The 13,488-nt window shown below is 34.7% G+C and overlaps 1 protein-coding gene across 1 annotated transcript; it reads left to right on the top strand.

Annotated features, from left to right (window-relative positions):
* On the top strand, window positions 1-3,219 carry LOC132067497 (small ribosomal subunit protein uS4y-like). The gene is made up of 3 exons (XM_059460761.1): window positions 1-167; window positions 1,697-2,078; window positions 2,757-3,219. Exons 1-3 carry the CDS (start codon window positions 140-142, stop codon window positions 2,938-2,940), a joined length of 594 nt encoding a protein of 197 aa, XP_059316744.1. The 5' UTR covers window positions 1-139; the 3' UTR covers window positions 2,941-3,219.
* The last annotated feature ends 10,269 nt before the right edge of the window (window positions 3,220-13,488 follow it).

Here is a 13,488-nt window from a genome sequence, read left to right as displayed (position 1 = left end):
TTGGGCTTTGAAAGACAATATATAATCAGCCTTACAACATCATGAAACCCTAGTAGTAAGTTATCGCTCTTCAACCCTAAATCACTTTTTCATTTCATTAGGTCGCCGTTCTGAATACGGCGCCGTATAACCGGTAACTATGGTGCACGTCAACTTTTACCGTAACTGTAAGTCTTACTTTATCTCTCATTCTATCATTATTTAGAGATTTGTATGTTAGTGAATATGTGGAAACTAAATTAATGAGGCTTATAGCATGATCGTTGATGTTTGAATAGTGGTTAATTTAACTTTGTGTTAATGAAGATATTAGTTGGGATATATTAAACAATGCTAAAGATCTATTATGTTAGTAGAGTGGTCTGAGGATGGCTATTAAGTTATTTCTAATAGATGTTTTTTTGATATTGTTTTGTTTAGTAGCTATTTTGAGCTAAGTGGGCTATCAAAAATATAATCTTTAAATGCTTGCTAATTATTCTGTGTAAGTTTTGACCTTTAGGTGTTGTATGCTGGTATTTTCTGTTTAAGTGAGTTGCCACAATTCAAAAGTTTTCATTCAGAAATTTCCCTAAAAGCTAAGACCCCGTTTGGCCATGTATAATTTTCACTTTTTTTCCTGAATAAAATTAAGGAATCATGTTTGGTCATAGAATTGTTTCAATTTTCCGGAATATTCTGGAATTCCAAAAGCTCTAAATAGCTGCTTTCACATTTTTCACTCACAAAAATTCACTATTTTCCCTAGTTGTATTCATGTCCAAACACAGCTGCAAATGTTCTTTTAATTTCACATTTTTATGTCCAAACACTTGCTAAAATTAGAATCGTCTCTCATTTTTGGCCTTTTTTTCTTGGGAAAAGGGTCAAAAATACCCCTCTACTTTGGGAAAGGAGCTAAGAATATCCTCTCTTATAAATTTGCGTCAAAAGTATCCCTCCTGTCATAAGTTTTCAAAGATACCCGTCTTAACGGAAACCCCTAAAATAACCTGATTTCATTTTTAAACCCGAGCTAACTAAATAAAAAACTATACCCCGTCTTAACGGAAACCCCTCAAAAACCTGATTTCATTTTTAAACCCGCTCCATTTAAACTCGAGCTAACTAAATGAAAAACTCATATGGGTTACCCGCTCCTATGCCTAGTGGCTCCAGATGTTGGACTCCGGGAACAAGTTGGTCACATACAGGGTTTTTATGGTTTAAAAATGAAATCGGATTATTTTGGTGATTTCCGTTAAGACGGGGTATATTTGAAAACTTCAATGACGGGAGGGGTATTTTTGTCCCAAACTTGTAATGGAGGTTATTTTAAGCCCTTTTTCCAAATTAAAGGGGCATTTTTGAAACCTTTTCCCTTTTTTCTTCGTATAAGTTGTATTACTCTGCCATTTACAACTGGAAACCGGACCAGCGGTCTCAGCTGATTAAACTGCCACTTCAATAATGTCTTTTTTGTTATATATTCATCATTTAATGTGAAGCCTATTTTAATGACAAGGTCGTTTGGCCTAGTGAGAAAAATTCTTCATGCTGGGGATTATTTAAATCACCAAGGAAATTTAAGTCAACTGTTTGGCTCTTTTTTGTTTTTGTTTTGAATCATTGGGGTATTGGGGCAGACTTTGCCATTTCAGAAAATAGAAAAAGGGTTTTAAGCCTATGTTGATTTGCTATTCTTATTTGTTATCAGATGGGAAGACCTTTAAGAAACCTCGACGTCCCTATGAGAAGGAGAGATTGGATGCAGAGTTGAAGCTCGTTGGAGAGTATGGACTGAGGTGCAAGAGGGAGCTGTGGAGAGTTCAGTATGCCTTGAGCCGTATCAGGAATGCCGCAAGAATGCTTCTGACGCTTGATGAGAAAGACCCACGTCGTATTTTTGAAGGTGAAGCTCTCTTGAGGAGGATGAACAGGTATGGTTTGTTGGATGAGAGCCAGAACAAGCTCGATTATGTCTTGGCACTCACTGTCGAAAACTTCCTTGAACGTCGTCTGCAAACCCTTGTTTTCAAGACTGGCATGGCTAAGTCAATCCACCATGCAAGAGTTCTCATCAGGCAAAGGCATATCAGGTAAAACAGATCTGTTTGAGAGTCCCAAATTACAAATATATAAGCTGTTTTTTTTACCACAACTCATTTGTAACTAAAAACTTTATAAGAGATCATATATGTTGACACAATAATATGTGACTTGAAATGTGGCAATAAGGGGATTGTTGGGAATGTTTTTCATTTTTCCAGTCCTGTACATTTTTCTTAATTGTTTAGATTTAACTTCAGCACTTATATCTGGTTTAGGATAACTCTGGCAGCATTGCTTCTTAGAGAGTGTGACCTCCGGAGTTCTAGACTTGTTTAAAGTGTTTTTAAGTTTAGAAGGTGTCTTTATTCCCACAGATATTTCCTCTAGTATAAAGTAGGATCTTAGTCTTCTAGCTATAAAACCTCCATAATTTGCAGAAGGCTTGTAGACTGGTGATTTTCTTTCATTGTTAGGCAAGAGGTGGTGGCTGTGTGCTTTCTCCTCCGTACCTAGTGGATTCTGGTTTGGTAGTAATCATGCTAAGGGGTTTTTTTTTTTTTCTCCCTCGAAATGGATACATAGTAGCCCCTTCAGTGACTTCCGATAATATTGGAATCAAGACATAGTTTGTACGTTTAATAAAGTAGTTGTGCTATGAACTATTGGTTCTTTATTTACTTGTGTGCACGGTAAGCAAACCAGACTAACATTTAACTGCATTGCAGAGTTGGAAGGCAAGTGGTGAATGTTCCTTCATTCATGGTGAGGGTGGACTCTCAGAAGCACATTGACTTCTCTCTGACCAGTCCTTTTGGTGGCGGGCGTCCAGGAAGAGTGAAGCGAAAGAACCAGAAGGCTGCCGCCAAGAAGGCTTCTGGTGGTGATGGTGATGAGGAGGATGAAGAATGAGCTTTTGTGCAAGAACCGAAAGAAACCTGTTGCTGATGGGGAGCTGTTCAATTTTGGAGTTTTTAGTTACCGTTGTAGTGCTTCTTTACATTCCTTTCTTCGATATTGTCATATCTTAATATATTAGGAAGAATGTTCTTTAGCAGAGTTTGGGAGAATGTTTTGAAGTTTGGATTTTGCATTGATCTTTTGAGTTTCAACATTTGTTTTGAACCAAGACTACCTCTTGTTATTAAGAGGGAGAAGTGAGCCTAGTAAGATATTCCCTCGCTTGCAACCCATTCCTCTACATAGACAATGAAATTTGTTACTGTGCGCCTTGAACTAGACAAATTGGATCCATTGGGCTTATCTTGATGCTTATTGGGCTTACCTGTGTGAATCGTCTTAATTGGAATCAACTCTGACACCAAAAAAGTAAAAATTTCATGACTGAAGTTGAAGCAAAAATAGACAACTTTAGCCATATGTGCTTAAACTTCAGGCAAAAATGCTTTAACTTCATGCATGTATGTGATTGAATTCAGCCTCATTTGCTGAAATTCAAAAAACCATGCCAGAACTTCAAGCAAAAAGTGCCTCAACTACAATAAAAAATGGCTGAATTCTGCCATAAGCTAATATATAATTGAAATTCAAGCAAAATTAGCTAAATTTGAGCTGAGTTTTATCAAGCCTAACTGCAAATATATGAATGAAATTCAAGCAAAATTGGCTAAACTTTAGCCATATGAAGTTGAGTTTTATCAAGCCTAACCGCAATTATCGCATGTATGAAGTTGTTCTAAAGAAGGTGAGTTACAGCTATTCATTGCTGAGTTAAATGGTAATCCTAAAATTGAGTCAGACCAACTAAAGGGTAATACCCATCTAATAAAATGAGATTACTGTGAAATCAGAATTTAAGTTTCCAAATTGTTCATAAAAGATAGTGGAGACAAAAAGAATAAAAAAAACAGTCATTTTGGACTGCGTTGACGAGCAGAAAGAAGTGGTAGTTTCTAAGGGCCTGTTTGGAAAGCCACCTGGTAATTGGAATTGGTGTAATTACACAGTCTACTAATTACACAGTAGTATAATTACAACGACCTGTTTGTTTGTCATAACGTAATTACAGTATAATTACAAGCGTCTTTGTTTGATTGCACAAGTGTAATTACAAAGTCAGTTTAATTTAAAAATAAAATTTAATTATAAAAAATTAATATTTAAAAAATATTGCCTTTATAAATGATATTAAATTAGTTATTTAATAACACATTTTTTCTTGAAAATATATTAATTAATAATCATATATTTGTAACTAATATTGTAACAAAAATAATTGATATATATTTTTCAAATTAATATTTAATTTTAATTAATTATAAAACTTAAAAGAAGACTTTTTTGTGAGAACGTCATGGATTGGATGTTTGACAAAAAAATAATATTAATAATATTAACAAATTTAATGCCATAACATTATTCAAATGTTTGACACAAAAAATCCATCAAATGTAAGTGAAAAATAAACAACATGCAATGTGAAAGCAAATAACTTAAAATTGAAAATATAACCTAAATTCAAAATCCAAAAGAAAAAGTTCAACATAATACTCTTATGTCAAATTCCAACATTACATAAGTAAGTTGCAACGTAACTTAAGTAAATAATTCAAAAAAAAGGAAAAATATAAGTCTATAACCCCATTCACAATGAAATTCTACTTTAATAACGTCACCCGTTATATGTCAAGTTTGTTAATAACTCATTCTTTCCAATATTAAGAGGTGTAGTTTCAAATATTAGAATAATAACACGGTTATGCTAAATGAATAAAAAAAAAAAAAATACAAGCAATTACATGGAATCACAAGAAGTAAAGGTTGGGAATGAAAAGAAAGAAAATGAAAAACAAATAATATAAAAAGAAAAATACATTTTAAAAAAGAAAAATAATAAAAAAGTAAAAATAAAAAAGAAATTAAAAATAGAAATAAAAAAATATTAAAAATCAAAAAAATTAAAATAATAGAAATAAAATAAATTAAAAATAAAAATAAATTAAAGTAAAAAAATAAACAAACTAAAAAGTAACCCTGTAATTACACCCAATTCTCAGCCCCCCCTTGAGAATTGGAGAGTGTAATTACACCCTGTCAATTACACTCAATTCCCACCTAACTGTGTAATTACTTGGTCAAACAAACAGACAGACCAAACTGTGTAATTACACCCAATTGCACCCGATTCCAATTACCAGGGTGGCGTTCCAAACAGGCCCTAAGTGTAAAGTTTGATTCTTAGGCAATATCAGTTGGGGAATATGTATATGTTCCAACTTCACAATTATTATACGCACTTGACCTTAACGTTACAATTTTCCCGAATGAGAATCAAATCCTAGAGAAAGAAAATAAGAAGAGACAATTTTATTTACGAGTTATAGAGATGATAATATACAAGTTCATATATTAAGAAAAATGAGAGAAATACACATCATTTATATAAATTGTTTCAACTCCATCACTCTTTCACTAAGGACAAAGGGATCTGCTTTGGCTGTTGTATATATTACTCTCTCCGGTCATTTTTACTTGTCCAATTTTAACTTTGTACCTCCTTTAAAAAACAATAATTGATATGAGTATTTACCCCAATATTCATATTAGTATGTTTAGTCTTAGGTCTTGAGAAATGATTTGGAAATAAGTAATTAATGTTAAGGGTAAAACATGAAAAAATATGTTTTTCTCTTATATGCTAAAAGTGACAAGTAATAATAAAAAATACTCCCTTCGTTCACTTTACTTATCCCTTATACTAAAAATAAATTTTCACTTTGACTTGTCCACTTTAGCATATCAAGAAAAAGACAAGTTTATTTTCCTATTTTACCCTTAACATTAACTACTCATTCCTCAAATCATTTCCCAAATTCATTGAATCTATACATCATTAATATGCGTATTATGATAAAATATGCACTTCATTTACTATTACTTAAGGGTTGTACAAAGTCCATTCTGGGCAAATAAAAGTGAACGGAAGAAGTATATTTTAGTATAGTAGACGGGTTGAAATGAACGGAGGGAGTACAATATCCACAAAACTGAACTGGATGCCAATAGGCACTATTCCAAGTTGTAATTTTAGAAACCATTTCTTAAATGTGGTCTTCATTCACTCCAATCAATTAGTACTGATTTTTTCTAGAAATCCTTTCATGTGATTATCATTTTTATTGAAAGTTCATGTTATCCTGGCAGACAACAACTAGTGGGGTTTGAATAGAATCCTAAAGTCTAAGCATTCACTTAGGAAACTTCAACTTTAATTAATCATATGGTCCAATTTAGAAAATGTTTTCTCATTGCATATAGCAGTATAGTTGCAAGTGGTTAATTCTACGTGATTAATGTGCCTTGACTTAGCTGCAAAATAATAGTATTAAAAACTATTGGTCTGATGTTAAAATATAATTTAGGACAAAATATGAAGAGCCCCTTGGTTTGTGTATTATGATTTACCTCCACTAACTTCACATCGCTACCACTTTGAGGTAACTCTTCTATATCTGTCTGCGTGTGTTTGGTATGAAAGAAAATATTTATCGAAATTGTTTCAAAAGAAATTTTAAAATACTTTTTGGAAATTACCAAATTTTTTTTATCTCACCATCTAGCACGTTAGAAAATTTAAAAACTGTTTTAAGTAAATTACAAGATAAAAATATAAGCCAAGAAAGTCTGTTTCCCTTTTAAAAGCAAAATGATTTTCAAATAAAATATCTTTTAGTGTTTGGTTACGAAAGAATGACTAATGTACTAAGTTTTTTTTCCTTCGTGCCAAACACACCCGCTAAATGAAGTTGTTCTACTTCGATGCATTTGCATTTTACACAAGCAAATTCTATTAAGTGATATTTGTAAAAGATAAAGTTATTAAAAAAAAGTCTAATTGCTAATAATTTAGAGAGACGATTCACACAATTGAATGTAATGTAAAAGTAGGCAGAGGGGTCTTCAGCTAGAGCCTCACCGAAATTTATAATTCTTTTTCTGCATGCTTGGTTCACATATGAAAGAAAATGTAAATTTTATAACTAAGTAAATAAGAATATTTTCCAGCTAAATTTGCAAGACATTACATAATTCCTTAGTATAGAAGTCTTTTCGAGTTAAAGGCAATAGATTTGCTATTGAAAAAACAAACCACAATTTGTTTAAAAAAATGTAGGAATGATAAAACTAACCAACAAAAATATGACTCGTTTAATCCGTTCAAATTTGGACAGCCTAGTGCTTCTTTCATTTATTAATTCAATTAATTTTGATTCATCCATTTCAGCTCATCTAAAATTTGAATTAATTTGGGTTAAATATATAGCCCCAGTTGATCTATGAAAAACTTTGTCAAAATATTAAAAACGAATTATTTAATATTTTAAAAGAAAACAACACAAAGAAATTAAAACTCGACAAAAGTTGCGTAGATTAGACTATGAGCCCGTTTGGCTTAGCTTATAAGCTCTTTTCAGCTTTTTTAAGTATTTAGCTAACTAGCTTATAAGTCATTTTGTACTTAAAATAAACCTAAAAAACTAAGTTGACCCGTTTGACTTAGTTTAAAAAAGTAGCTTATAAGCTGCTTTTTTGAAGCTCATCCACACAGGCTCTATAACTCACTGTTCAAGCCCAGCTTGACCCAACAAAAGTCAGCTCAAGTATTCCTTTATATGGGTTTTTTTAGTCCATCTCAACTCATTTCATTTGATTAATTTTGACCTGCTTAGTAGGCGTGTGACCATGCATTTTTAAATCATGATTTGAAAATATGATCCTAAATCAGTGTTTGGACATGTGTTTTCACTCATGGTTTCAAACCCCAATCATGCCTTTAAATCATCCAAAAAGGCATGATTTGGGGTTTGAAATCATGGTTTTAACTTTTTTAAATAAAAAATTTAGACCATAAGTTTATATTTTGTAAAAAAAGACTTTTATGTTGGTAGATATTTTTAACAATTACCCCCATCAATCATTTACCAATCTCATTAACTTCCACCAACCTTTATTTATGTCTACCAACCTTTAATTTCTATGGGAGGATAATTTCATAGACCTCCCCTTACATTTAGCTTCGTCACACTGACCTCCCTCGTGGTTTACAATATTACGCTTGTTGGGTTTAATTGATAGGTTGAATGGGAAATGGAGGGAAAGAAGTGGAGGGAAAAATGAGTTGTTCCCTCTTGCTTTATGAAATAAGCATTTGTCCCTCATAGGTGGTGGAAAGAAAATCTTTCCTACTTAAAAGTAGAAACACTCCTTCGTATTGCTAAAGGGTCAAGAAAAGGGTCTCCCCTCGCGCCGTCGTCGTCGCTCGGCTCGGCTTCGGATTTGGATGATAGATAATCTTTTTGGACCAAATTTCATTTAATTTTAATTATTTAAATTTTTTATACTGTTTTACATCCAAATTTCATCCAGATTCTGTTTTACATTGTTTATACTTCCTGATTTTGTAAAGTTACTGATTTCTGGAAATATTGCTAAGTTCTTTTGTTTCGTAATACTGATTGGTAACAATCTTAAGGAAATTACGTTGTTTATATATTTTAGTACGTATTTTTGGAGACTAAAACCTTCTGGTTTTCTACTCCGTTGAAATTTTTCTAGTCCAAGTTGAAGAACATAAAAACTTCGTTGGATTATTAAAGTTCATAACAGTGACGCGATTTGAAGAACATAAAAACTTCATCATGAAACAGATTCTACGAAAAGGGAAAAAAAAAATATATATATATATATATATATATATACCTTCTCTGTTTACTGTTCTGTTTTATTTGCCATTTATTAAACAGTTTGTCAATTATTGACAGTGAAGAATGGAAACGAAAAAGTGATGTGAATGCTCTAATGGAATTGCAACTGTTGGTGCGGCTAGTGCTAGTGCTCATTGGCGCGTGGTTGGGCGACAAATGTTGCTTCGGCCGTCCAAGCCGCCGCACACGCGATGGCACCGGCAGAGAAACCAGGGAAGTTTTTTCGGTATCAACTTCAAAGGATGGCAACGGAAGAGAATGTTCTTACGCCGACTACTCTAGGCATGCGAAGTTCACAAATGAAAATTCTCCGCCATCGAAGAAGGAATGCCGAAAATCGCTTTATGATGACCGAGGCTTGGAAGCATGCAGTATTTTTTTTGTGCAAAGGATACATCCTTAGTGCACTAGATGATGATTTGTATAATGTCTACGATTACGCCAAAACTTCAAAAGAATTATGGCTTGCACTCGAAAAGAAGTATAAAGCGAAGATGCATGCTTGAAAAAATTCGTGGTTGCCAAGTTTCTTGACTACAAGATGACGTATCAAAATCGTTGGAACCCAAGTTCAAGAACTCCAAGTCCTTATACATGACCTTATTCCGAAGGTATGGTGATCAACGAGGCATTTCAAGTGGGCCGTAATTGAGAAGTTGCCTCTTCGTGGAGAGACTTCAAGAACTATCCGAAACACAAGCGTAAGAAAATGTCCTTTGGAAGATCTTGTGATTCGCTTGAAGATTGAGGAAGATAATAAAGTTCTTTGAAAAGAAGTCGCGTGGAAATTCAACAATTATGGGAGCGAACATCGTTGAAGAAGCTGCTCCAAAGAATAAGAAAAGGAAGAAACCTTATAGAAAGAGTAAGGAGCAGAACAAGAAAAAATTCAAGGGCAATTGCTTTAATTGTGGGAAAGCTGGCCACAAAGCCCCAGATTGTCGTCTCCCGAAAAAGGATAAAGGAAAGGGACAAGCCAATATGGTGGAGAAGAATGATGACATGGATGATCTGTGTGCAATGCTATCTGAGTGCAATTTGGTTGGAAACCCAAAGGAGTGGTGGCTTGATTCTGGTGCCACTCGACATGTTGTAAAAGAAGCATTTGCAACCTATGCTCCCGCCGGACCCGAAGAGGAGCGTTTATGGGAAATACCGCAACGACAAGGTTGAAGGATATGGGAAGATACTTCGAAGATGACTTAGGCAAGGTGTCGACTCTTAACAACGTTCCGCACGTTCCAACAATTAGGAAGAATTTAGTTTCAGGGACTACTCGTCAAAAACGGGTTTAAGTGTGTACTGGTTAGTGAGAAAATTGTAATAGGTAAGAATGATATGTTCATAGGAAAGGGCTACCTCACCGAGGGCCTTTTCAAACTCAATGTAATGGTTGTTGACAGTATTAATAAAATTGACTTCGTCTTACTTATTGGAGTCAAATGATTTATGGCATGTTCGTTTAGGACATGTCAACTACAAAACCTTGCGAAAATTGATTAATTTGGAAGTATTGCCTAAATTCGAGTGTAATAAATCAAAATGTGAAATCGTATGTTGAATCTAAGTTTGTTAAACATCCATATAAGTCTATTGATAGGAGTTCAAATCCTTTAGACTTAATCCACGCGGATATATGTGATATGAAGTCAATACCTTCACGCGGTGGGAAAAAGTATTTTATAACTTTTATTGACGATTGCACTCGACATCGTTATGTGTATTTGCTTAATAAAAGAAGGTTGAAGCAATTGATGCGTTTAAGCAATACAAGAACGAAGTGGAAAATCAATTGAATAAAAAGATAAAAATGATTAGAAGTGATAGGGGTGGAGAATACGAATTTCCTTTTGCGGAGATATGTTTAGAATATGGAATTATTCATCAAACTACGCTTCCCTACACACCACAATCAAATGGAATTGCGGAAAGGAAAAAACCGAACATTACAGAAATGATGAATGCTTTATTAATAAGTTACGGTTTACCGCGAGAACTTGTGGGGGAAGCCCTCCTTCTGACTAATCGAATACTCAACAGGGTGCCCCACAGCAAAACACAATCTATTCCATATGAACTATGGAAAGGAAGAAAACCCAACTTGAAATATTTCAAAGTGTGGGGGTGTTTAGCAAAGGTCCAAGTTCCTTTGCCCAAAAGGGTCAAAATCGGACCAAAAGCGTGGATTGTATTTTTATTGGCTATGCTACAAACAAGAAAGCTTGTCGGTTTTGGTTCACAAATGGACAATCCGAAATTCATGTTAATACGGTAATTGAATCGACAATGCTGAATTCTTTGAAAACATTTATCCGTATAAAGCGAATGTGAGTCGTCAAGTGAAAGATCTAAACGGCGCGGGAAGAACCAAAGGAAAGTAAACCAAGTGAAGAGGATCCAAGGCGTAGCAAACGTCAAAGGACATCTACTTCCTTTGGACGCATTTTGTGACATTCTTGCTTGAAAATGAGCCTCAAACATTTAAAAAACAATGTCTTCTTCGATTCAAAGATTTTGGAAAGAGGCGATCAATAGTGAGATTGAATCAATTTTGAACAACCATACATGGGAATTGGTTGATGTTCCTCCTGGAAATAAACCTTTAGGATCAAAATGGATTTTTAAAAGGAAAATGAAAGTTAATGGCACTATTGACAAATATAAGGCAAGACTTGTGGTCAAAGGTTATAGACAAAAAGAAGGCCTTGATTACTTTGACACATATTCGCCGGTCACAAGGATAACATCTATTCGGATGTTAGTGGCACTGGCAGCCGTATATGATCTTGAAATCCATCAAATGGATGTCAAGACAGCTTTCTTAAATGGAGAATTGGAGGAAGAAATTTACATGGAACAACCGAGGGTTTTGTGGTTCGGTAAAGAAAGGAAAGTGTGCAAACTTGTTAAGTCACTTTATGGACTTAAACAAGCACCCAAACAATGGCATGCGAAATTTGACCAAACAATGTTGGCAAATGGATTTAAGATTAATGAGTGTGACAAATGTGTTTACATTAAAAATACTCCAAATCATGAAGTCATTGTTTGTTTATATGTTGATGACATGTTGATAATGAGTAGAGATATTGCCGATGTAAATGCTACGAAGCGTATGCTCGCTAGCAAATTTGACATGAAAGACTTAGGGGTTCTTTGATTTGATCTTAGGAATTAGGATCCATAAAACTCCACAAGGTCTAGCGTTATCACGATCACATTATATTGAAAAGGTACTTGACAAGTTCAAGTATTTAAATTTCAATGTTGCAAAGACTCCAATTGATGTAAGTTTTGCACTTCAAAAGAATGAAGGTGAAAGTGACTCACAAGTGGACTATGCACGAGTTTTGAGAAGTTTGATGTATATTATGAATTGTACACGACCAGATATAGCATGTGCTATTAGCAAAAGCCGAGTCGATTCACGAGTAATCCCAATCAAACTCATGGATGGCAATGAAACGAGTCTTGGGGTATTTGAAACACACCCAAAACTATTCTTTGCATTATAATAAATATCCCGCAGAATTGAGGGATATAGTGATGCGAACGGATCATAGGATCATCGAAGTTAAATCCACGAGTGGATATGTTTTCACCGTGGTGGAGGAGCGATGTCTTGGAAATCATCAAAACGGACATGCATCGCCCGCTCTACAATGGAATCGAATTTATAGCTTTAGACAAGGCGGTGAAGAAGGCCGAATGGCTCCGAAATTTCTTGGAAGATATTCCATTTTGGCCCAAACCTTTGGCACCTATATGTATACATTGTGATAGCCAAGCGGCAATAGGTAAAAAGGGGGAGCGTTATGTATAACGGAAAATCGCGTCACATTCGACGGCGACACAATACCGTTAGACAGCTACTCTCTAGTGGTGTTATCACTATTGACTACGTAAAGTCAAGAGATAACGTATCGGATCCGCTAACAAAAGGCCTATCTAGAGACGCTGTTGAAAGATCATCGAGGGGAATGGGGTTAAGGCCTAGGACAAGTCATCATGGCGGTAACTCTACCTAGTATTTCGGAGATCCCAAGAACTAGGTTCAAAGAGATCAAACAAAGTTATGAATGACGGTTCAACATTGTCAAATAACTCAACCCATTCTCGTGATGATGACAATGTTCGTAAACAAGGATAAAACCTTAAGGCTTTTTAATGAGTTAATAAAGCATTAAAGTTTTTTAATGATTATCTAAGTCTGGCAGAATATGACCAGATAGTGTGTCTATAGGACTACACGTTTAGAAATCACCTATGTGAGTGTGAAGTACTAGCGACTTTCGGGGAATGATGGTAAAGGCCCATTCTCTATGCATTCACGAAACCAAAGCGGTGTTCATGGCTGAAACGAACACAACCGTGAGAACCATAGATGGTTGAGGATTAATTGTGTGACTTATGTTGTCTAGTTATACAACAAAGTTCGACGGTTCAAAGATATCACATCTACCGATTGATCGAGTATATCCGATATAAGTACACTACGGAAAGTTCAAAGGAAACCTACTTATCCAGATGCAATTAATCTTCACTTGTATATCACACACTTGTCCGTGCATTCCTTCATCGTATAGCCATTCCCCATTCATGTGGGGGATTGTTGGGTTTAATTGATAGGTTGAATGGGAAATGGAGGGAAAGAAGTGGAGGGAAAAATGAGTTGTTCCCTCTTGTTTTATGAAATAAGCATTTGTCCCTCATAGGTGGTGGAAAGAAAAGCTTT

The sequence above is a fragment of the Lycium ferocissimum genome, chromosome 8 (assembly GCF_029784015.1).
Source record: "Lycium ferocissimum isolate CSIRO_LF1 chromosome 8, AGI_CSIRO_Lferr_CH_V1, whole genome shotgun sequence".
NCBI lineage: Eukaryota > Viridiplantae > Streptophyta > Magnoliopsida > Solanales > Solanaceae > Lycium > Lycium ferocissimum.
This window is presented reverse-complemented; position numbering and strand designations above follow the sequence as displayed.

Excerpts from the sequence above, each read along its gene's own strand:
- LOC132067497 (XM_059460761.1), top strand. The coding sequence starts at position 140 with ATGGTGCACGTCAACTTTTACCGTAACT. Across the intron at positions 168-1,696 it reads CGTCAACTTTTACCGTAACT|ATGGGAAGACCTTTAAGAAA; the intron begins GTAAGTCTTACT and ends ATTTGTTATCAG. Across the intron at positions 2,079-2,756 it reads ATCAGGCAAAGGCATATCAG|AGTTGGAAGGCAAGTGGTGA; the intron begins GTAAAACAGATC and ends ACTGCATTGCAG.